The sequence below is a fragment of the Plectropomus leopardus genome, chromosome 1 (genome assembly GCF_026936395.1).
Source record: "Plectropomus leopardus strain MGB_pleo_1.0 chromosome 1, ASM2693639v1, whole genome shotgun sequence".
NCBI classification, from domain to species: Eukaryota; Metazoa; Chordata; class Actinopteri; order Perciformes; family Serranidae; genus Plectropomus; species Plectropomus leopardus.
In genome coordinates, this window is record NC_142176.1 from 8,295,942 (window position 1) to 8,321,411 (window position 25,470).

Sequence of the window (25,470 nt, forward strand, 5' to 3'; positions counted from 1 at the left end):
TTAATTGTAGACATTTCTTACAGTCCCTGCCTGTGTTGGGGGATATTTGCCCCTTTTACATTGTGACATGTGAACAGAAGGAGCCAGGGATCGAAGCATCAATGCTGCGCTCTACCTTCTGAGCCCCCATCGCCCTACAAAGCTGACTTCTCTATTTCTGCATCTTGCTATGTTCTGTCTTCATCTATCAGGCCTATCAGATGTTAAAAAGTGTAATATTTAGTAAGTTTTTGAATCATCTGTTGTATCAGTTGCTGTATTACTAAGGTCTATCGACAATGCACTTGAACTGAACCTACATGTTGCGTCAACCAAAGTATTAAACATTAAAAAAAACAACCAAAAAAACCCCCAATAAAACAACCCAAGAGCACCAAACAAATGCATCATATCTTTGGAGGTCAATGCATCTCAAAATGTAGTTTCAGTGGTCAGCGATGAGTGAATCCCTTCAGGCACTTGTTTTCCTCTAAACTAAGGATCATTAATCATAACTAAAGGAAACATTTGGGTCCCATACACGTCTCCTCGCAGTGTTGAGGCATGCTTAATATCAACAAATTTAATGGCTTGAAAAGCATTCAACAAATTTAATCAGAGAACGCCTTAACATCTTGTGGGTGTGGAGCTTTGCATCAATTTCATGAGGCTGCTGTAATGGCTGTATCCATCACATGTGCGCAAAACATGGACTGATGACCATTTTGTCCTGGTTCAATACTTCATACTTTACATTTTGTACACTCACTAACACTTGATGGGTAAAATTTGGACACCTGGACATTGCCATATATGACTGTACAAGACCCCATTGTCCTGTGAACACTAATGAGATGATTGTCATAACAGCCTCTTCAGAAAAGACTCTCCACATGACCTCTGAACCTGGCTGGAGAACTCTGCTCTCCAACCAACACCATCAGTGAGGTCAAGCACTGAGGCTCGGTGTCAAAGGAAATGACCATTTCTATATTAACACCATGATATGTTGAATTTGTGAAGAAAACCTTTTTTTCTCACATGCCACCAGTTAAAGAATCTTGAAATGGAAAAAAAAATCTTGATGAATTGAGGTCATAGGCAGCTGTGCTTAACAAGAGCAAAACTACAATAAACAATCCTTTTCCAAACTCTCACACAACTCTTACAGTATAATCCAAGACTCATTTATTCTGTCGTGAGCTCAGTTCTTCCAAAAGTCCTGTCCAAAGGGGAACTAAAGTGAAAGTTGAAACTTGGGAGCTACTGGTCTACCACTGCCTTGGTCAGTTGGTGTGGTTGTATTATCATGTGACTTCTCTGTTTTAAAGGGTTAGTTCAGATACACCAAAGTCACAAAATAACACAAACTAACTACCGATCAAGGCAGTGGTAGACCAGCAGCTCTCTTATTCTGCAAGTGAGAATTGCTGTTTTTGTCAATGGAGTCTGGCTTTAAAGAAAGCATGGACAAGTTTTACTTTCAGTTCAGTTTCCTGTCAGGAAGCACTGTATGTTTGGGAAGTTCTGAGCATATATTTGGATAAATGAGACTTTGATTATACTGCATGTGTTGTGTGTGAGTCTGTAAACTGATGTTCTGTTATGGGTCCAATCAATCAAAAACTTTCTCTGTTAACGGATTCTTCAATTACCAGAGGCTTTCAAGAAAAAAAAAACATAAATTGAACATAACATGAGGTACATAATTGATATAAAATTGTCATTAGGGGGGTGAAATATTCCTTGAAGACTTTGGATGGAGTTGGCATTCCAGTATGTCCCAATGGCTAGGACTCGGTTCAGTCAAGTTTTTCCGCTGTAAATGGATTCATCCCGTTCATATATTAATAGTATTTGCAAATTGCAGTAGTGCACCATGGTCACAAAATGTGACTAAATAATCACGGTTTGGAGTTCTGCAAAAGCCCTGCTTTTTGTGTGTGTGTCTGTGAAAGGCAGAGGGTAACTGGAGAGAGAGGGAAAAACAAATTAATGTTTGTATTGGTGTGTTGTGTAGACGCCCCTTTCAGCCACATGGATGGATGCAATGCATTGTTAGATGACGCAAATGAGATAAAAAATATAGCACAATATGAAACGATAGATGTTTTCTTATTGGCAGACAACATTTTTCATCATACCGAACAGCTCTACTTGGAATATTTCCATTGGGATGGCCATGGCTGGCAGGTGTGCATCTCCTTCATACTGTGAGCCATAAATGGCTGACATTTTGAGCCACTTCACTGGCACTCCAAGTTGAATGAGTCAACTTTCTCTGCTGCACAAATTACATTACCACAGGGGAGATAAAAAATGGCCGCCTCATTTTCTTTTTCGAGCAAACACAAAGACAAGGGCAACCACAGACACCCTTTTGTCCATTATCCCCTTCATTACTTCAGGTAGGCGTGCTAATGAAAGTAGCACACCATCAATAATAATGTTACTCTGCCTGCACTTGAGCTCTTTTTCTTATTTACCAGCAACACTGATAACTTTGCTTTGTGGTAAATAAAAAATGATGTTATTCCCCCAAACACAGTCATTACTTGGGATGGAAGAGTTTCTGAGTTGTTTGTGAAACACATGATACAGATTCATTTTGAGGGGTTTGAAGCTTTTGCCAGTGGCCAGAACAGTTAAACACACGGTTTCACAGTTGACAGTGTCTCTATCACCTTAGAGAAATGACTGCTGCTGAAAATCACCTGGCTGTATTTTGGTCAAACAAGCCTCTGATTGTTTTTTAGCCGACTGAACCTGCAGCCTCAGAAAAACTATTTTTCTTTGAAGACAGAAGATGTCCATCAGTCCCTGAAGAACTGCGTTTCTACTTTCATTTTTCAAAGCTTTGAAGACTGAGCATGGCCAATGATTACTATAGCTCCTCGTATTATATAACACTGTCCATTGAATAAACATTATCCCTGTCTTAAATGAGCATTAAACGTGAGTCTTAATGTCCTTTTCATTGTTTTTTCACATTTGAATAGATTCCTTTGTATGGTTAATATGCTTGGTGATTAAGTCAGAGCTGAAATGCTTGAAGCCACTGGTATCCCTACTGTGAAGTAACATTAGCCAACACAAGGGCCTAGGGCCTAAACCAGAGTTCAGAACACCCTCATGAGGATATGTCTAGCTTAATATTTTACCATAAAACTCACTGCCAAAAGTAGGCCTAGTATTGTAATAATATATTCCAATTAGAGACACTCATAACAGAACAGTTGAAAAGAATAATCTGCATAGTTTACTGATATGTCAAACATACCTAACTGTCGCTTTATGATAACTTCTAGGGAGAAAATTTAGAGCGAGGCATCCTCGCTAGTGCAAACAGGTTGAATCTAGCTTGACCATTAACACTCTCAGGTTTTACAATAGAGGAAACCGTATGGCGCCACCATTTGTTAACAGATTGTCATGTTACAGCCATTTTCCATTTTGATCAGCACTGCCTAGTTTTACAGTTAAATCAATTGGCCTGAGTTTGAGAGAGAGAGAACGACAGGAACGTTTGTCTTGATCTGCCTCTATACTCTTTGTGTCCATGGTGGCGGGCATATGAAAACAGGGAGGTACAATCTATAATTCGAGCAACAGCCCTAGAGGTAGTGAGAATATGAGCAGGGAGATGTGGCTGCTGGTAAGATGGAGGGACGTTTACCACAGTTCACTGACACATACTGCCCACCATGTTATAATACAAAACTGCTTGAAAATCATTAAGGCATCCCTCATCCATACTCAAGACAACATATAAGAGGGTTAAAATACGGGTATATAGCCTAACATTAAATCATCAATCTGAGTAGCAGCCATTAGCAACAGCAATAGTAGTTACCAACATCCATAGTCAACAGTAACAACAAACGTTTTGCTGTGATAGCTGCTAATTGGAGTTAATAGGCTGTTAGCAGCAGATACTGATTTCAACAGGCAATACAAATACTTTAATACTGTAATAATTTACAGGGTAAGAAAGGGAGCAAAAATTAAGGTAAAGAAACCAGGCAGATGATATGAGCATAAAGCTGCAGAAGTACTTAACAGCAGCAATAGCAGATTAAAAAATATTAAACAGTTAAGTGGACTGCCATAACAAACTGTTAGCATCAAGGAACACAACAACATTAACAGGTTAGCAGCAGCAATAAAGCATAATGCATGATTGGTTTGAGAAATTTCTGCCATAAAACCAAAAAACCTCATTTATGTAGCACTTGTGAAGTGTTTTTACAAGAAGAAGAAGAAGAAGAGGGGGATAGAAGAATTATAGAATTATCAAGATAACTGAATCCATTTCAGCGGCTGTAACACTAACTTGGCCCAAACCAACAAACTAAAAACTTTTTTTACAGACATTTTTTATAGTTTTGAAAAATATAAGCCTTCCACTGAGCACATTTTATTTATTTTACCTGGCATGTGTGTTAGTGCTCACATAACCTTCGACACATGGGGTCATAAAATGTGTGAATGGATGGCGACAGCTCAGTGATGGGCAACTCATGGCCTCTCATTATTGGCTGAAGCCTGCTTGTGACCCTGTGAGTGTCACCATACCTAATGACTGCGCACACACATATTTACACACAAAAATGCACGTAAACAGCAGATTTGTCATTTCATTTTACTCTGATTATTGAACCGAGTGAGTAATTATGAGGGCCAGGTGAGAAGAGGAGCTGCTGAGTGGGCAGAATCGGGACAAGCCCGTTTAAGAGACACACGGAAAAACTGACACAGAGAGACGAGTGGGGGGGGCTGTGGTGTGGATGGAGAGGGAAAAGACGAGGAGGGGGGGGGGGCACACGGGTGTCCCCAGATTCATGGCTTTGACATCTGCGTCCTTCTCGACTCGCTGCTCACAGCCCGTTTGTCATGCCCCCCCACCCCTCTCTTGCTCTCTCCATCTCCCACATTGGTCGGCTGTGAAAGAGGGAAAGACGGCAGTGGGAGGGGGCATGGGACAAAACAGATCCCTTTTCCCTGGACGCTGTGCTGTGCCAGGCATGCGGGGACACATTTAAGGATGAAGGGGAGGTTAATGTAGTGGGGAGAATGAGGGAGCCGCTGTAACTCTCTTCTAATGTAGCTTAAACACACATAAGTAGCAGTGCGGCAGAGCCGGCCATATGCACACACACACTCAAAATCAAAAAATAAACTTAAATCTAATGTGACACAATAAGATTATCAGGATCAACAAGCAATAAATTAGAGTTAAGGTTTGTACCTTTGTTTTGGTTATTGCATTAAGGTGCAGTGTGGCTGGACTGAAAAGCAGGAGTATTTGCTTCGCAGATTTGCACATAAATACTGCCGTGGGCATGTTAACTTCTGAAGAAAAACAACAACATGGAGGAGCCTCCGCTCAAAGTATTACCACAGGTAACTAACCTCTTTTAAGTCCCTGGCACCATGTGTGTGAGTTAGGTATGGGGAGTAAACTGAACAAATCAAATTAGTGAAATAATGAGTCTCTGACTGAGTTATGATTATAAATAGGATTATTAGAAGAATTCTATCTGTTTTATATAATTATACTGAGAACAGCAGCAACAACCAATGACATGAAAACAGAAATCCAACTAATCAGTTCACAGTCCAGTCAAGACAGCTCCTAACTCATCAAATGGCAACAGCTGGTCAGTGGCCCCCCACATCAAATTATGACACCTTAAAGACTCCTGCATCGGCTTTAGACGTTCTGAGACGGTATGTCAATTTATGCTCATTACATGCTGTCTTTTTCCAAAATAAACATTTTTTACAAAAAAGTACAGTTTCTACTTGTTAATTGCATGCACTCAAAATAAACCTAAAATGTAGGTAAAGAGGTTTGTTTTTAGGGTTACATCCTTAGACCTAGGCAGCAAAAGCACACGGTTAGGTTTGGAAAAAACATGGTTTGGCTGTTTCTTCCTGATGTAATATAATGTCTTGTGGCATATGTCTCTAGCGTATGCTACACATACTAGCACACTGCTCTGTTACTGAAATAAGTTGACTGACATTCAGTCAAACAGCTGCTCCAAGGTGGAAGTCCAGAGTCTGACCCATCCACTTCTCCTCACATCTGCCCTTTGCATTCTCATTTTTTATGCTGTGTTCAAAAAACGCCAACACCCAGTGTGTCTCATAATGACGCTAAAGGGTGCCTCTGTTCATCTGTGTCTGATGGAGAGGGTCACTGACCAAACGTCAGTATTTGACAAATTGGAAGTGAGAGCGGGTCTGTCAGCACAAACCAATCAGAAGTAAGCTGACTTAAGAAAAAAGTGCACACTATTGTATTAAAAACATTTCTATCATTATTGACATGAATGTGGAGGGTTTTTGTTCCAGAGATTCTGGGACAGACAGTCATAGGCTGAACATCCTCATGTTGAAAAAGATATTATTATTATTATCATCAAGGCTCATTAATGTCACTCAACTTTTTCAAAAATAATAATTAAACACGGGTAGGGACCACAGAGCAGAAACCTGCTTAACATGGTAAATAATGCATATAAAAATTGGCCAACTAAATTTCAATTTTCTCTTTAAACATATTTTAACATAATATAAAAAGAAGACGCCATCATGGTGGGACTTTTCATTTGTCCAGGCCTTTTAAATTTAGTGTTTAGAGCATAAAAAAACTGTCCCAATTTTGATTTTATGTTCCCATATCATAGCAGCTCCACCGGCTGACGTTGATGGGGCTGCCAGACATCTATCCTGGTTTTGAGTGGCAGCAGGTCCAGAGAGAACAGCTCGTTCTGGGAGCATCAGGGTTAAAGGCTTGTGACGAACCATACGGTGTCCTCTGACCTGTCACTTTCTGCCTCAGTCTGATCACACCTTCGCCTGTCCAATCTCCCGTGCTAACACATCTGTCCTTATAGGTGGGGTCATTCTGGCTGTCAATCTGCGTGTGTGACCTCTCCCTCATGTCCCAAGGAGCCACTAAAGGCAGTGTGGTGGAACCGCTCCATAGTTGGGTCACATTTGGCACAAGCCATTAAATCTGGTCAGTGGTGGGGTTGGGATGACCCAGGACACTGACACAGACACACACACACACACACACACATGCACACACTCTCTCTCTCCCTCACACACACACACTCTCTCTCTCCCTCACACACACACACACACACACACACACACACACACACACACACACACACACACACAGAGAGGCACGTCCAGAGGCACGTCCCTACTAAAGCAAACGATCTTTGCATATGTGTGAAAACTGTTATCTGTTCAATTTGACTCTCAAACTTTAAAATCAAGTTTATATTATATTAATTTTATATATTTTGCTTCTGTTTTGTCATTTTTTTTAAATGCTTTTTGTTGGAATTGTAAAATGTGAATTACTGTACAGCTTAAAATGACATTTTCATTGTCAAATAGGTTTCAAAACTAAATTCTGAGCAGCAAATGAGTTCAAATCAAAACCACCATGCAAAAACTGCAAAGACAAAGCCAAAACTCGACTGCAGTGTGCAGGTTTCCCCCCTCTGCCCATCCTTCAGGCCAGCCATACTGGGACATGATGTCTTAAAAACAGCTGTGTGTCAGGTTGAGGCGAGCCGCTGAGCCTCCCAGCTGATTGAACTGCTCCCCCTGAGCTGTTTGTTACATCACCACTGAGTATCGCTCTGATTAGAAGGCTGAAACCGCCTCTCCATAACCTTGGAATCAAACAAATCCGTGGCCTCATATTTGATTTGCTCTGGCTCTGACTGGCCCAGGAGGGCCCAATTACGGCTGTTCGTATAATATGGGGCGTGTTTGAGACAATGACTGAAGACTTGCAGAGCTTTAATGCTGAAACTTAAGATACTTGATTACATAGTTTTTGGCTCTCACACCCTCACGCTGCGATGCTCTAGTAAGCATAAACCTAGTTTAGCAAAGACGAGCACTGAGGAAGCATTTTTGAAAACAACCAAGATGGCCACAGCTGATGTGGAACTTTATGGTAAAGTACTACGTTCAAAAACAGCAACACTGATATTGCTGCAGCACCATCAGAGCTCATCTCTGCATGCTGTAGTCTGTTTACATTCATCCATCACTCACACCTATGTCATGTTTTGTTGCTCTTATTGGTTGTAGGTTTATACAGTTGCGTCCAATGGCATTTTGATCTACAGCCATTGATAGACCCGTGAGGTTCAAGACTAAATCTCAACTTCAATTTGGTCTGGTCTAAAAAAAACAAAACAAAAACCCACAAACATTAAAAAAAAATTCATTTAAAAAAAGTTTGTGTTTGAGAGTAAAATCTTCCAATCTCTTCCTTAGGTTTCAGGCTTTTCTCATGTTTCGTAGATCATATAAACTTTGATTGTACTGTATATACTGAGGGAAGTACTGCAGTGTTTGCTGCTTGTATTGACATGTGTACAATTTGACACCCAGCTGATAAATGAAATTTAGAGTAAATCTGACCTGAGTATCAAACTGCACCAGTGCAACTCTTCAGCAGCAGTAGATTCTTTTAAGCTTTTAAAGTGTTCATGTTGAGAATTTGATTGTTGGTATAAAAGTTTTAAAGAAAAGTTAGATGTCTTTCCTTATTTGGAAATGTAATCGCTGCTAAAAAGCTGACCTGCCAAAAATGTGATCACAACAGATCTTCAGGAGATGTTCTCCATTCAGTTAGGAAGCCTGCTGCTTGTTATGCAGTGGTAAGTGCAGGGAAAGTCACTTAAATGGAGTGCAGGTGATACATGAAGCGGCAGCCTGGCGTTAAATCTCTATCAGCTGATAATTAAACAGCAGCAGGTAGAGGAGATGCTGTGGTAAACCTTACTTTAGTCTTTTCGCAGTGTTTGAGTGTTGGAAGAGACAGTGCAGCACTTTTTCCAGGTGAAAGATGTGTTTGTTAGTCTGTATTGTTTACAGTGCCATTACATGGTATTATGTTTACTTGCTGCACTGAGCCTTTGATTCAGCACAAGCAGGCTTCAGAGCTGTCTGACCTAGAGAGTGACAAGGGATGCCAACTCCTCTGTTTTTTTTATTTTCCCTCTTAAGTAATTTATTTTTAGTTTACCTTTTTAGTTTACCAATTTTTTTTATTTTATTTTTTCTCCTTTTTAAAAATGTTATTATTATATTCACTATTATGTATATGCAATATTATATATATATACATATACACACACATATATATCCCAAATCCTAGATTTCCCAATGATTATTATTTGCTCTGTCCATCTTCTCTCTTCTTTCTTAGCTGCAGACACACATGCACCTAAACACATATACACAAGTGACCTCACGACCCACCCATTGCATAGTGAAAAAACTGGTTTGCATATTAATAACAGAAAGGATACCACCATGCCAGATCCTTTCTTTGTATGTTCGTTATTGTTTGTTTGCTTGTTTGTTTGTCCTGTTTTGTTCTGTCTTGTCCAGTCTTGTGTATATTTCTGTCTCCATCTACCACCATGTATGTGTTCCCTATCAAATACTCTGTTTTGTTATTCTGTTGTTTTGCACTCACTAATAAAAAATGAAAATAAATAAATATATATATATATATATAAAATAAAAATTAAATGTAGTCTGACCAACTGTACAAAAAGATGTTTATGCCCCTAAACAGTGGCAAGTGGGCTTACTGTGTCACTGTAGTGTTAACAGAGCAGACACTTAACACTCTTGACACTCCTCCCACTTCCCCATACCCACTCAGCTACTTTTCAAATACATGTAGTACACAGGGACGGTTTGGAAGGCAGTGTTTCATTACTCTTAAAATGAAGCACTCATTCACAAATACATTATGGAGGAATTAAAGGATGCCTGAGAGTACTGCACCTCAGAGACAATCACCAACTTTGATGTACTTATCCATGATGCTTTATTTTGTGATGAGGAGAAGATAGAACTTACGTGAGCCACCGTCAGCCAGGTAGAGGTCTCTGGCATACAGGACGGAGTCCAACATGGACTCAAACAGCAAGAAGTAACCCTGGAAAGAAAAGAAATACACATTATCTTCAGGAACACGTTCACTGAGAAAAGGACAAAGCTGCTATTAGATCATTTGCTGTTTTTTTTGGCAGTTCAAAGCAGGTTGCATGCAGACGACAGAACAGCTGGACTACTCAATTATTTCTAAATTCAACATCCCTATGGTGGAAATCTGAATTAACCGTGAGGGTAAACTGAGTGATGTGCCCACGTGGTCCGCCACCCGACATCCAGAGGTTTGACCCTGGGTTGACTTCCTGTTCCGCTCCAGCAGACGGCACATTAACCGTGGTATTATTCCATTAAAGCTGAAATTGAGTTTTGTCCACATCTTGTTGGCTTCGACCTGAGTGGCAGGTACTGCTGACGAATGGCTTTTTCAACCTCCTACCCCTCCGACCAGCAGATAAACCAATCAGATCAGCCCGCGCTGCAACGCCGGCCCCTTCACTTTAGTTTTTATGTGCACAATATTTGGATGGGTTCAAAGATATGGGAGGGCATATCTCCATCTGGGACAAGGAGGTGGAGCAAAATCACTACATGTGCATTTTGCACTGTAACTGATGACCCATGTCTGTCCTTTCTAAGCTGTGACAACACTGACTGACTGCTCCTTCGGGAACAAAAACATCCGTCAGTGCTTTCTGTGTTTTAGCATTAAAACAAAAGCATTAGGAAATAATGACTTAAGTACAACTCCCTCAGTTTTCAGTCTGGATATTTCGTCCCCATCATTTTCCATCACTATGATGAATTTGTCCTCATGTTGACTATAAATTTATGAAGCCTTACATGCCTTGATATGGATTTCTGGTGCAGCTCTGATGGGCTTTTTGATACTGACATTCATTCTGGAATAAATCACATTAGTGCTTAATCATCAGTTCACCCATGACCTGACAATGTTCATTAATCTGTATTTTGCAGCTGTACAGGTTCAGTATAGAGGAGAGAGAAGGTGTTCAAGGGAGGAAGAGCTCAGACTATCAGGTTTTACTGGTAACGATAAGGTATCCACCAAACCTCTCAGAACATGGCAACATCTTTAAAAATAGTGTCATCAGATTACCTAAACCACTTTTTTGTAGTGAAACAATAATGTTCAAAAGAGCTGTTTTTTTAATGCACCGATGGTCTGGAACAGACTGCCCACACATATAAGCAAAGCAACCTCTGTAGATAGTTTTAAGAAGCGGCTCAAGACCCATTTCTATGCTCTTGCTTTTAATTAATTCCACCTGGTTTATTGGTTGTTATTTCTTAAAAAATGTGTTTTGTGTTTTTTATGTGCTTTTTCTGTTTTTCTTTTATATTTTTATGTCTTTTATTTCTTTTCCACCTCTGGCCTGTCTGCAACCTTTTTCCAGAGTTATGGTATCATTAAGTTCAATATATACGTGTGTATATATATATGTGTGTGTGTGTGTGTGTGTGTGTGTGTGTGTGTGTGTGTGTGTGTGTGTGTGTGTGTGTGTGTGTGTATGCGTGTGTGTAGGACCAATTTCCGAAGTATTTTGGTATTTCTACTGCCTTGACAGCCCAGTTTTGCCAGTGAGTTAAATATTTCTTCTCACCTTGTTTCAAGATCACAGCATTTTTTTTAGTACAATATTAATGCAACCTGTGAAACTGATGGTCTTAGCTATAGAAGTAAAGCCCAAATTAAAGTAAATCAAAGACAGAAATGTCTTTGCTTAAGACTATATGATAGAGTTTAAAGAGCATTTATATGGTTTGTGAATGATGCGAAAATAAATAAGAATGTTTTGCTTTTTTTAGGGCATGACTCTAAGTAGTGAAAAAAATAATTTATGACTACTTTTTAACTAAAATATTTAATGACAGAGCAAACAACTTAATATGATAACAAAACACTTAACTAGTGGTATTGTGTTTTTTTTTTTATCATTTCTGGGAAGTTTAGTTGTTAGGAAATGTCCTTCTACCACTGTCACATTATCACATTAAGTCTAGGGAGTAAGGTAGGTAACTAATAACTAAATAAACCTGGGCAGGGGCGCCCATTAGCTCAGTTGGTAGAGTGGGTGCCCCATGTACAGAAGCCATGTCCTCACTGCAGCAGAAAAGACCTGGGCAAAGAATGAAGGGAACTGAAGTATAAGCAAAATTAAGGAACATATTAACTAGTCAAGAATATGAACACAAAAGGCTTAAAGGACCTCAAAATAAAACTGGCAAAAAAAAAGATGGCAACCCAACACACAGCTCTCAAGCTGCCAATCGGCCCGCTGGCCCCTTCTCGTCATTTCTCCAATCCTTTAACCAGCACACCTCCGATAAGCAGATTAAGCACAGGTTTGCTATTTTGGAGCACCAGACCCATCCAAGCAAAAATGTAAGCCGCTCTACAGTGACGCAACTGATTAAGTTTGTAGTGTGAACAATAAATGTGAAAAATAAGAAAACAAAATGGCCCAAGTATCTCTACTTTCTCTTCAGTGTGGAGAAAAGAGAGACAAGGAGAGGTGAGAGCCAGGACAAAAGATAAAGACTAAATGAAGAGACGTGTGTGTGTGTGTGTGTGTGTGTGTGTGTGTGTGTGTGAGGGGGGTGTTTGTATGATGAAGAGAAAGTAGAGGAGAAGGAGAGAGGAAGAGCGAGACAGAGTGATGTAGAGAGGATGCAGTGGCCAGCAGAATAGTAATTCACTGAGATAAGAGCCTTATTATTCAAATAAAGACAACCTTTTATTGGAGAAAGGAGAGGAGAGCACGTGGCAGACAAACAGGAGAAACAGTCCTGATTTATCGCCAACTCCAAAATCGTCACCATCTCTGTCATGGGCCTGAGCTGATAATGATGACAGCGATGAAGCTGATATAACGGACTCATCCTCCGAGAGGCGATAAAGGGAAACATTCTCTCTGTTTATCGACGGTGGACTGGTCTCGCACCAAAGTCAGGCCCGCGAATTTCGGTGCTGCTGACTGTTGTGGTCCAGTCTATGTCCTTAGCAGCCGAGTGGGTCGTTTTTAAAACCCTCACACAGAGAACACCAGCCTCGTAATTTAGATCCCAATTTCACGGGACACTGCTTCTCTTGAAGGGAAGAGGATATGAGAGAGATGCCCGAAAGCAGAGTCACACCTTACTTTTATCATCAACACTGCTCCAGGATCACTGCCTTCCCTGCTGCCTTCAATGTCCTCCCAGTAGCATGTACCACATCCCCCTAATTTATATATCTGCAATGTTAATTACCCAAAAACACAGAAATGTAGACCCACTGCTGAGCCGCTAGGATGTAAGGAGGCCTGGAACTGAAGCAAAAGTACTGAAGTACTGAAGTTTGATTAAATCTTGCCAGAATACTTCACGCTCTACATAAATAATCAGCAGCAAGAATCGATCAGTGAACATGTTGTCTCTCCTGAACAATGCAGGTAATCCGGTGTCATCCTTAACACTTAGGGGCTGTTTGGTGCATTTCAGGCACTTTTCATTGTTCATTTTTTGATAATTTTGGCTGTCTTCATGCATGTGGCATACATTTTGGCAAGATTGTGTGTTTTTGTGTAAATGTGGAATTTCCAGCTCAGTTCCTACAATAAGTCTAAAATACACTGTGTAAACAAAATCAATACTCAATACCGTTCAGTTAAAAAAGTACGTTCAATGAAAGTAGAAAAGAATATTAATGTATGATATTTTTTAAAGCTTGATTTTTAAAAGCACATTCTGTGTGCAGAGCAATACGAGTGTGTGTTGTGTTAAAGGGGTTAAAAGTTGAATCAAAACTGGATGATGTAGCACTTTTGGGCAGTATCTGTGTAGACAATCAGAGCACAGATGGCTAGATGTCTACATGTTGTTTAAGTCACACCTACTGTACGAGTAAGGTGTTGCAGTCACACAGGCATCCCTCAGGCCAGTCAGTGCTGATATTACAATGACGAGAACACGGCGCTCAAAAGTAATATCTCTCACAGTTTCACTGCACTCACACCGACAGTGTCTCAGCACTTTAATTAAAAGTTCAAGTTTTATGATAATTTCTACTGAGACTACGAATTCAACAAAAAGCTGCAGGACAGAGCAAAGATGAGTCATTACTTCAAGTTTCATGTCTGACCAGTGAAGTTTGTGATTTAAGTGATTCAATATTTTGGACTCTGTTATAGAATCTAGATTGGCTTCCTGCATAAGAGATAAAGACATTGTAATGGACAACATACACCTCGACATGCCAAAGTTTTAATGCCAAACTTCCATCTAAAGACTAGTTTGGTGTAGGTTTGCCAGCCTACAAGAGGGGTTAATGATGTATAACAAGACAACTGGGCCTGTTGCGACACAAAAGCTAGCCATTTCATATAATGTTGCAGTGAGTCCTAAAAGAGTACTCTGACTTTCAGTAAGATAGTAAAAAGTTTCCAAATGTAATGACAGGGCAGAGGATGGGTACTCAGTGCCTTTAAAGTAAGTATAACAATCAATAACCAATACTAAATAGCATCGAAACATTCTCAAGTCAAACTTTTGTACCCAGATCAAGAAAAAAAAAAAAAAAACACAACAAAAAAAACACTTTTTGTACAGTTTGCGCCCCCATTTCAGTTCTTTTGATCAGTGGACCCTTGCGGACTAAAGAAATGTAAAGACACATAAATAATTAAATTAAATTTCTATGACCTCTTTAAAGGTAGGGAGTCACCACCACAATGCCTGTAATTTTAAATTAATTACACCTGGATGCTTATGGTTTTAGTAAAATGAGCAACGATTGAATTATGGAGAATCTAGCCAAGCTAACAATGTGTAGCATGTCCGTTGACAAAAATGTAAACATTTTTATTTGTATGCCCAATTTGGTAGCTAACTCTCTTTACTCAAGCGGATAGCCAAGGACTTTGGGGCTTGATGAGGTATTATAACCAAAGAACTGTTCTAAAAATGAACTAGATTATTTAATTGGCACCTGCATTTATTTGTCAAAACGTGTGGCCACAGGGGTTAGTAAAAATAAACATAATTTCACACAATATGACAGCATCTTATGTTAAACTGCTAACTCCGTCGCCAGACCCCCCGCACAAAAAGGATTAAAAGTGGGTATCTCTATACAGCTGGAACTAATACTGATCATCATCTTTTTCAGTAAAAAAGCACGAAATATTGAAAAATCTTAAAGTTAATGTTAAGGTCTGTGCCATTCATTTGCTCTGTATCACAAAAGCATCTCGATGCATCTGCTGTCGACATGTTGGTTGATTAATACCAATAAATCAAAGTTGACTGATCCACCTGGTTTAGAAGTGTTTTTTCCAGGTGAAAATTGCTACAAAAAAGAAGACTACAGCTGCCCAACTTTCTCATTAATCTCACTCCTTTTTATCTTTATTCACAAAAACAAGATTAAATCTGAACACTAGACTGATTTACTAACTTCTTTGATACCATTTCCTCAAGTCGATCTGCCTGTCTATGGGCTTGATGACACAGACGGGCCATGGTGTGAGCGTGAGGACGCAGCTCAGCTTTACTGTCAGGCAGGCCGGCTGGTGCAGGCGATGCTCCGCAGTATAGTCACTGTGCATTTCCATAAAAGAGACTAATGAAAACCTAATGAGAATGGGCTGGAGCAGCTTATACACATTAACAAAATTAGCATATAAAACACATTCCCCTGAGTGGGCCACCACACACACTCACATACACATCTACATATGCACCAATACAAACACACACAAAGAAAAATCGCAAATACACTTTTACAGCTGTGTTACTTGAGTATAGAATTTAAGCTTTTTCAAAGAGTTGTCACAGAGTTAAACTTAGCACAAACGCAATAAAGTCTGAGTTTTCTTTATAAACTCTACACAGATAACTTTTATAATTATTCCTGAATGTTTTCCTGTCTTAAGTTGCTGGAGGCAGAGTGTTTAGAGGGCTTAGTGTGCTACAAGCTACAGATTTTCATGTCCATCAACCCACAGGAGACAGAGTGCCTGTCAATTATAGGTACCAAGAGGCGTTTTGGTACAAAATCTGCATCAGCAGTTTACACTTTCCTCCGCCCTCCAGTACCTCCTCTCTCCTACTGCATTCAACATACGTCTTCCTCAATTACTGCAGATCATCATCACTTCCAGTCCCCGGAGAGCCGAGGCAAAATAAAGGAGATGGTGTGCATGCATGAATGTGTGTGTTCCTGGGATTACTTCCACGCTTCGCCGAGTACTGAAGGCAGCGCCTCTTCGTCAACAAGCCTCCTCTGTACAAGTCTATAGTCAGGTGGCTCCAAATTAGCATAAACATATCACACACATCCGAGTAATAGATTTCCGTGTGTTAATGCTGGGAGAGTGTACATTACGCAGGTTCCAATATCAGCCTAATTTCCATTTAAAGGCATGCAAATGAGAGGTAGAGGGGAGAGATACAGCCGTGTAACAGCAGAGTAATTTGCTACAAGGTTATTAGAAAGGGCTTGTCTGAAATCACTACGATCATCATGTGATTTTAGATGATGGTACAAGGTTTCCATGGTGGGAAAACATTTCAATCAAGTATATAAATATTTCAAGACATAATAGAATTGAAAGAAAATGTCAGAAATTTACTAGGATGTGGATGCATCCATTATCTTCATCTTTCATCCAGTTTCAAGGTACGAGATCTTTATTTCCCAAATTTCATCTTGTCAGACAGACACTGGCTGTGCAGCTCATGCAGTTGTGTCTTTGACTTAATGGACAGAAGGGAAACTTTCAACCACAGAGGGCAGTGAAATAATAATAATAATAATAATAATAACATTAGTTTTGTTGCACCTTTAAAAGAGTTTACCAAGTGCTTTAACAGATAATGCAAAGGCAGAAACAGGTAGGGTTGAATCACCAGAGGCCCCACGATACGATATTATCACAATACTCAAGTCATGATACAATATTATTGTGATTTTAAACATGTTGCAATATACAGAGCATTGCAATAACATTGCAAAATATTGTGATTTATTACTCCTTTTAACTGCAAATTATGTCTCCAAAGTAAAACATGTTTTATCTATTAAGACAAAGTTCTTGGTATGTTCCATCTTCACTTCACTCATTGTTATTGCAGTAAATTGTATCTATTGGACTGAAGAAAAAACTGTAGTAGGCTACCAAAATTTTTATTTGTAATTGTAATATTAATCATTTCTGAAACAAAAAAAATCAATACTTGGCGTCTGTGTATTGATACGATATTGCCACTTGAGTGAGACAACAATTAAATCGAAACAAGACAGAAAAAAATGCAAAATGCAAGGCGCAATATGTCAATACAAATGAATACCAATAAAAAGAGTAAAAAGACAACATCAGATATAAACAAGCCTATGAAGATGGGCTTTGAGAAGTGATTTAAAAGAGGTCACTAAGCCTTATCTCCTCAGGCAGGTCGTTCAAAAGCCGAGGGGCCCTGATGACAAAGGCACGATCACCTTTAGATTTAAGCCTCCACTTTGGAGCTGCTAGATGGGCCCCGCCCGAAGATCTAAGGCCTGAACTGGCTCATCTGGGGTCAATATTTCTGCTATGTAGCTTTTGGTCAGACCCTGCCAAGCTTTAAAAGCGATCAGTTTAATTTTAAAACCAATTGTAAAATGAACATGGAGCCAGCTGAGAGAAGCCAGAACTGGGGTGATGTGATGTAGTCTGTTAAAACCAGTAAAGTTACTCTTCAAGATCTCCGTTTATTTTAGGTTCCTTAAAGTCTTTAACTAAATACTAATGAACCAATTAATGAATAAAAACAGCATAACACGAATAAAAATCTAGTTATAGGCTGTTCATGGCGGTAATGAGGGACGAAGCAGTAGATGTCAAGACCAGATCATCTGATATTAAACACAGGCACACATCACATTGACTTACTGTTTGAATTTTGGAAAAGGCACCTTAAGATGAAATCTCATTTGGTTTTAAGGTCATAGTCTAAGTCAGCAGCATAAAACTAAAATAATGTCTGCCTCTGAGTAATAAAAAGTTATAGCTGTGAATTGACACATACACTATAAAAATCCTAATATACTTGTATTTGGCTGTGTACTTGTCCAAGCATTCACAAGCTGTTATTAAATTCATCATTTTGAGGGAACATGGAGGCCATTTCTCTCCACAAAAACAATGTCAACTGAGCAGTGCAGGATTATGGGTTTGGGTTTATGAGAATGTCTGTTTGAGGGATATTTCAGGTCATCTGGTTCAGGTTCTGCATGTGCTGCAGCAGAGTTATTCAAACCAGAGAGGAGTTACCCCTTTCCTTCACATGTTTTGAGTGAAATGCAACATTGTATTAAGGATACATACAGTAGATATTGTGCTGAATTGCATTATGGGTCTTTATATACCACCTTGCTCACAGTAAATGGCTGCCTTTATGACCATATGCCTATGCCTCACTGGGCGCAAAGGGAGAAAAAAATAAAGTCGCATAAAAACAGAGTGGTGGTGCAGGAACAGGAAACACATCTCTCTGACTTGTTATATAAGCCTGTGATGTGGATAACCAATGAATCACTGGATTTAAAAAATACATTACCAGGTAACATTTGCATTTTTTTCTCTGTGCTTTAACCATTTCTTGTGTTTTCATTCACTAAAATAATCAGCACCTAATGGCTGCCTTGTTTCATCTAACTGGAAGATGAGTTTCACCTAACTGGAAGATGAGTTGTTCCTGTTTGTGGAAGTGCTGCATGGGTCAAGTTTCTTTTTGAAGCCCAACCCAAAAGAGACGCTTGCTTTTGTACTTTTAGGACACAGTGTTGGACTTACATATTCTCAAAGGAAAACATTAGGATTGGAATGATTTAAATATGTCAGACATAATCAGATTTTCTTGGTCAACAACTGTATACAAAAAGTAAGTGAAACAATGAGACAGAGAAAGGTGAAGAGAGGGTGGAAGGTGGACTAGTGCACAATGTTTCTGTAAGCTATCCTGCTTGGTCAGTTAATGACCCCCCCAACTGAAACACCTAATATTTTCTAAAAATCTTACCAAACTTACCAAAAAAATACCCTTGATTTATTTTAGAGAAGCAAATGAAAGTCCATCAAAAATGAAAATAACTTTCATTATATTCCCTGCTCATTTAGATGCATCAGATGTTTAGTTACAAAGACAGCTTGCTGTACTTCGTCTTTGTGTTGTTGTGTGCGTGTGTTTTTGTGTGAGAGTGTGAGAGTGTGTGTGTGTGTGTGTGTGTGTGTGTGTGTGTGTGTGTGTGTGTGTGTGTGTGTGCTTTCCTGTGTGTTTGTGTGTGTGACTGACAGTCAGTCACACTGAAGGACAGGATGACTGATGACTACCGCCCTCTTCTTGGGCAGGTGAGTCTCCCAGAACTGATAATGAGGCTAAAGAGGAAGGGCTGCCATTAATTTGACTTCACACCTCTACCGCACACAGTGATTCGGACTTTGTGTGTGTATTTATAAGTGTGTGCCGCTGATACTTGTTTTGCACTCAAACTACATTCACCTCAAGGTAGAATATCACAGATGTGGGCACAAAGAAATCCTCAGAAGCAGAGGAGTTTAAGAGAGCTCTTTGAAACTTTTCATGTTCAGGGTTCCTTTCACATTTTAATGAAACAGACTCACTGTTGCTGAAAACAATCTGACATTCTGGGAGAGTTTCTTCAAGGTGAGTTACCACAGTACATACCTCAAAAACTCAGGGACACTGGCCTTGCCTCTGTAAACTGTTATCAAGAAGACCATATATGATGCAGGGTCAGCATCTACAGTAAAAGACTACATACTATTTCAAGGAAAAGTCAACAATTTGTTTCTATCATACTTTTCTGTTTTAGCAGTTTGTGTTCAAAATAATGAGGAATTATAAAGGCAATTTCACACTTGGACCGAATATTTAAAGGGATACTTTGCAGATTTTCAGCCAGCTCTTTGTCACATTGGTTTGGTGAGTGTGGGGAGATAAATGGTGCTAAGTTGGCCCTCTTGTTGCCAGCTCCTGGAGATCCAAACCAAAAGCCAGAAGATAGCAGATTTTTGCTCATGGAACAGGAAAGGAGTTCAAGGTCCTGCCAGCATGTGGAGTAACTTAACACCGTTCACCTGCACACACTCCCCACATGGAGGTGACACAGAACTGGCTGAAAATTGGTTTAAGTATCCCTTTAAGTCCAAATCCTCAGTGTTATGCCTGCAGACTTATGACTCACTCTACATTTGTCTGGATTTGACTTAACTCAACTCGACTCGCTTTTGGTATAAGGTCCTTTTCTCTATTTCATTTTCCACTGCAGATAGTAGCCCATTAGAGTAAGTAGAATTCCCAGCCTATCCAACTTAGCAATGCCACATTAAACTGCCATAGCATCATCTTAACATGACACTCACTTAATCCTTTCATCAGCAACCAAAACACCCGCACTTCATCAATTGTACTGCATAGTGTGCACAGTGCAAGGCATAGTGTATTGTATAGTTTTGTGAGCTGCCATTTTTGACACAAATAACCTGTGTCAAGTGATTCCAAAAATTGCAATCGCTGTTGACGGCAGCTTGGCTATTTAAAAGTGGCAGGTTTGTGCAGGCTGTCCCGTATTGTGCGTATGATGGTTCTAATGATGATCAGTGGAGTCCACCTTCTAGTATCAGCTCAGCTCACTTGGAAGTTCAACTGAAGGGGTACCAAGAAAAGTTACCGTTACTATCCACAACTTTTGCTAATGAAAAGGCAAAAAAGGCGAGTTGAGTAGAGTCGAGCCGTACCTTGCAGTGGGAAGCTGGCATTATAGGGGCTACTGCAGCATTTTATAAAGTTCCCTCAAAATGATGAAACTTTATAAAATGCTGCATATTTTTTTATACAAGACTGTCTCTACTTTTAAGCAAGTCGAAAATGCTCAGGAAAGGACAAAAAAGGCCACTACAATGAGACAACAAGCTGATAATACTTGCAGGTTTGATCAACAGCAGAAATGGAAAAAAAAAAGTTGATTCAGGATGTAGCCAATACTTTTTTGGCTTGAGATAACAAGTTGTCCGAGAGATTTTAGAACACAAAGAAAAGAGAAAGGATGGGAGGACTCGTAAGAAAGACAGCAAGCTTATCGTATAAGGTATGCATATAAGTTGTTTTGTGAAAGTGTGGGATTGAAAATTTCATATGCATGGGGTATAACTTAATTTCAAGACGGTTTCAAGAAGGTTCAGAATTTAAATATTAGATGACATGACACAAACCTTCTCAAAAAACTGCATGTCTCTGGGCTGTATTTACCTTTTTTCCCTCTCCTAGTGGTATCTGGGATTTCTCTTCTTTGATTTCTCCCTAATTAATTACTCCCTAAATTTTAGACCACGGCACCAACATTGGACACTTAAGTGCAACACAAATGGGCTGTGTCAGGTCATTTGACTGGTGCACATTGAGGCCCATTAGTTAATGTCAATGTGATAAAATTATTGCTTTTCTGGAGAGTTGAAATACAAAACTAGGAAGAAGGACAATGACGTATGCCACTGAGTGAACACAGACCAGCTGACAGCCATCAAGACTCCGCCTGTGTGCAGAGAGTGTGCATAGAAAACACTGCTAAAATATGTCCCACTATCTAAACTTCATTTTACCACCTAGATCTAATAGACATCATGTTGTCTACATTATTAAAGTTATCCACATTTGGAAAATAAATTCTCTACTACTAAAATGGACTCAGAAATGCGTAGTTGTGTCCACGTTAACGCATTTAGGACAGCCTTTTCCATTAAATGCAAAGGACAATTAATGTAATCGTCTTGTTTATAGTTTGTCAATAGCATTTGATGTCTTGTACTATGTAACGAAAGTTTGTTAAAGCTTACTCTTCTCTTGACAGTCTACTCTCATGTACTTTGTATTTGTGCGTCCATGCCATTAAACACTATCAGGCTACCAGGCCCATCACCTGTGATTTATCTTGGAGTGACAATCTTTATTTAGCCTTTGGGAGACTGAGCCTTCCTCCCCCCCGTCAGCCCCCCACTCTCTTATCTGCTCTGGACTGTTTGTTTTTCGGTGTGCTGAGAAACAGAACCGATCAATGTTTTGAGTTATGAAATGACAGTGGTGCTGCTAAAGGCAGTCTCTCAAACACTGCCACGGCAGACAGACACTCATTTGCTTGCCTCTCCTCCACCACCTCCACCACCACAGATACACCACATTCATCACCCATCTCTGTCTATTAGCCCTGTAACCACTGTCTGTCTGCTCACTCCAACAGTTCTGACAGCTGGACTTCAGTGATATAATCTTTCGTTTCTCCTGCATAACAACCTTAATTATCAGGAACGTAACTTGTTACTTCATAATAAAACATGCGAGGTTATGTCTTTAAAGCTTCAATTTGATTATATATGGATAGTGTACTCTTCCCTTCTTAAACCATTTTTTATCATTATTTCTGACATCTGTTGTTTATAGCTCAATTTCTATTGGTTATGATGACATTTTTCAAACAAATAAATATCTGATGGCCAATTTTAAAGCACCAATAAAATGTGAGTAATACAGATGTCAATACTTGTCCATAATTACAGATTATAAATATCTATTGCAACATGAGAGAGTTCCTTCCCACTGCCATAAACATCTTATATCAGTGGTAATCATCCACACATCTACATGAACACTATGCCGCTTTGCACACAGTAGTATATTATAATTTTTATTCTGCCTAAATTATTCATATTAGTTATTTATTCTGTTTTTAGGAACACCTGCTTTATGTTTATTATGTGAGGTTTTTTTTTTAAAGATCATTTTTTGGCATTTTTGCCTTATTAGATAAGACAGATCAGGAGTGTGAAAGGGGGAGAGAGGGGGAATGACATGCAGCAAAGGGCTGTGAGCTGGACTCGAACCTGCACCCGCTGTGGCATGGACAGTGCCATTATTCATTGGGCGCCTGCTTTATCCACTAAGCCACCGGACACCCTTTGTGTGTGTTTGTTTTGCACTTTGAGAGAGACAATTAAGTTTTGTGAATCTGAAAACTGCAGTAGTAAAGATGGCTGATTAAATCATATAAAATCATTAAGCGTCATTGCAATCAGGATCTTAGCTAAAAAAACAAAAACATCTCTGCATTCAAGGGAGAGGTAACTAGAGCTGCTATCGGTACTCGATACCTTTATGGTATCAAATGAAATAACCTATGAAGTTAAGTGGTATTGAAACTCCTCCAGTCAAACAATAACTGCAATTGATCCTTTCTGTACACAGATCTAGAAAAAAAGACTATTTCTATGTTTTTACTCGCAGCCAATAACCGCAAGTGTTCTTCAGTTTCATGTGGCGTGATTGACCAACTGCCACAGCAGCTACAGCCCATACAGTCAATGGTGTTGTGAAGTCGAGCATAGTGTATTTGACTGAGTTGGCAGTCCAGCAAGCTGTGATGCAACCAACACTGCAAAAGTATGGCTTTACTACACACCTGTGGTGTCTGGTGGCATTTTATGCCACTGGGTGCTTCCATTCACATGGTGGATGGAATAAAGTAGGACAAAGATATCAGGTAAAGTACTCTATTGGTGTCACTTTAAGGTATGCGACATGTAGTTCAGCACAAAGACTAAAAGGAGGGGCCTACTGTAAAACTTCAAAATAATATGCCAATGAACGATTCCTGTTCTGGACTACTTGCCGAGGTTCAGATCTTTAATTCAGCTGATCAATCTGTCTGGCATCATGACATGTAACAGTGAGTTCTCAGAAAGAACAATCAATGAGTGCCTTGGTGGGACTCCATTAGCCAATCAGTGCCAAGCTGTTGTTTAGTGATGCACCGTAACCAATTAGGAGCAATGACAACAACGGCGAGCACTACAGACGAGATGGACAGTGCTATGGAGGCTGTTTAGTTTAACTTTGTGCTGCTCCACTTTTTAAACCCCGGAAAAACCAGTATGGTGGCAAGGCTACGCATCGGTGTGAACTTAAAATGACATTAGATTCAAGCAGATATGTTTGGTAAGGGAACACTGAAAACCACTCGAGAGGACATGATGTCAGTCTGAAGATGGGGAAACAAAACTGTCTTGTTTACTCACCAGCTCTTTCAGCTTGAAAACTGGTTAACAAAATGTCCAAATGTCACCAAGATTTGTTTAGGTTTACAAAAATGTTTACAATCGAGTCAGGACTTCAAGGACGCTGGGTGCAGTCACTGAGTCCAGCTGTTATTCAAAAAAATTACCAACCAACAAAAAACCAACTGCTTGGTAAAGCAAAAACACAGTGTCCCATTTTCCAACCAAACACGTTGAATACACATATAGAAGTATATATACGTTGGATTTGTTAATTGTTGGAGGGTGCTTTTCTCATTTACCTCAGAGGAAAATACAAAGTAAGCAAATTGTTAAGAGTATTCTTTCAATACCAGACAACAAATTTAACACTATTTATACCCTCCAGGTTAGGCAAAGGGAGGTATGTGATGGTGCCAATTGTATCCAAAAACGCATAGGTTCAACTTGTTAACAAGGTTACCTGTGGAGTTTAGTAGCCCTATGGTGTAATGTTGGTCAATTAATCATGAACATCCCTAATTCAAATACTGTAAAGTTAATGCACCACGCTTAATTCTGTGCTGCATTTGTCCCCAGTCTCTCTGAAATTAATACCTTTCAAAAGCTCCAAACATTTTTCACTGAATGTCTTCCACTCAATATATACTACTTTCCGGGCCAGAGAACAACATTTTCAATCACAACACACGTGATGATAGATGAGTTTTGCTTTTTTTTTTTTTAAGGAGTGATGCTTTTCTTTGCCAAAGTAAGCCCGGGGCTCTTTCTCATGATCCACAGAGCACGGACTTGTAGACCTATTCATACTACAAATTTCTGATTAATCACACTGTTCACTGACAAACAAACTCACCAGACCATTACATTACATTTTCTACCTAGACTAACAGTGTAGCTGTGTGAAAGGTTCTTAGTTTTCACATCTTATCTTCCAATTGAGTTTTTCCCTTCTCATTTTCGTTAGTATTTTGTCAAACGCAGACTCCAAGAAACTTCTGGATCGAATACAAAGTCTGTAACCTCTCTGCACCTAAGTAACACAGGACGTTCATCTATTCTGAGTTACACAATTCCCCCTTGTGCATTTCTGCCGTTGTTTTGACCCAATTTGGCCATTCTCTGTTGGAGGCCTTGGCCAGCCTCCAGTCTGTGTATGTGTAGTGGGTGTGCATGTGCGTGCATTTTGAGCAGAGGTTAGATTCGGCATGCATTAAAAAAGAGCAACTGGTATATCCATTTCCAGCGCAGCAACAAAGGTACATTTTTTTAATTAAAAAGTTACCTAACAATTGTCCTTTTGATCATATTTAGTGCTGCAGCTCATTGCAGCTATATATATGTGTGTAGAGAGAGAGAGAGAGACAGAGAGACAGAGAGAGAGAGAGAGAGAGAGAGAGAGATTTTCATGTATGAAAGGGTTAAAAAT

General features: G+C 39.6%; 1 protein-coding gene across 1 annotated transcript in view; it reads right to left on the reverse strand.

Moving 5' to 3' along the window:
• prmt3 (protein arginine methyltransferase 3) overlaps positions 1-25,470 on the reverse strand; it is a 71,779-nt gene that overhangs the window by 29,863 nt on the left and 16,446 nt on the right. The window contains exon 11 of the mRNA XM_042487014.2: positions 9,901-9,979. Within this exon, the coding sequence (XP_042342948.1) occupies positions 9,901-9,979 (79 nt within the window). The remainder of the gene's footprint in view (positions 1-9,900; positions 9,980-25,470) is intronic.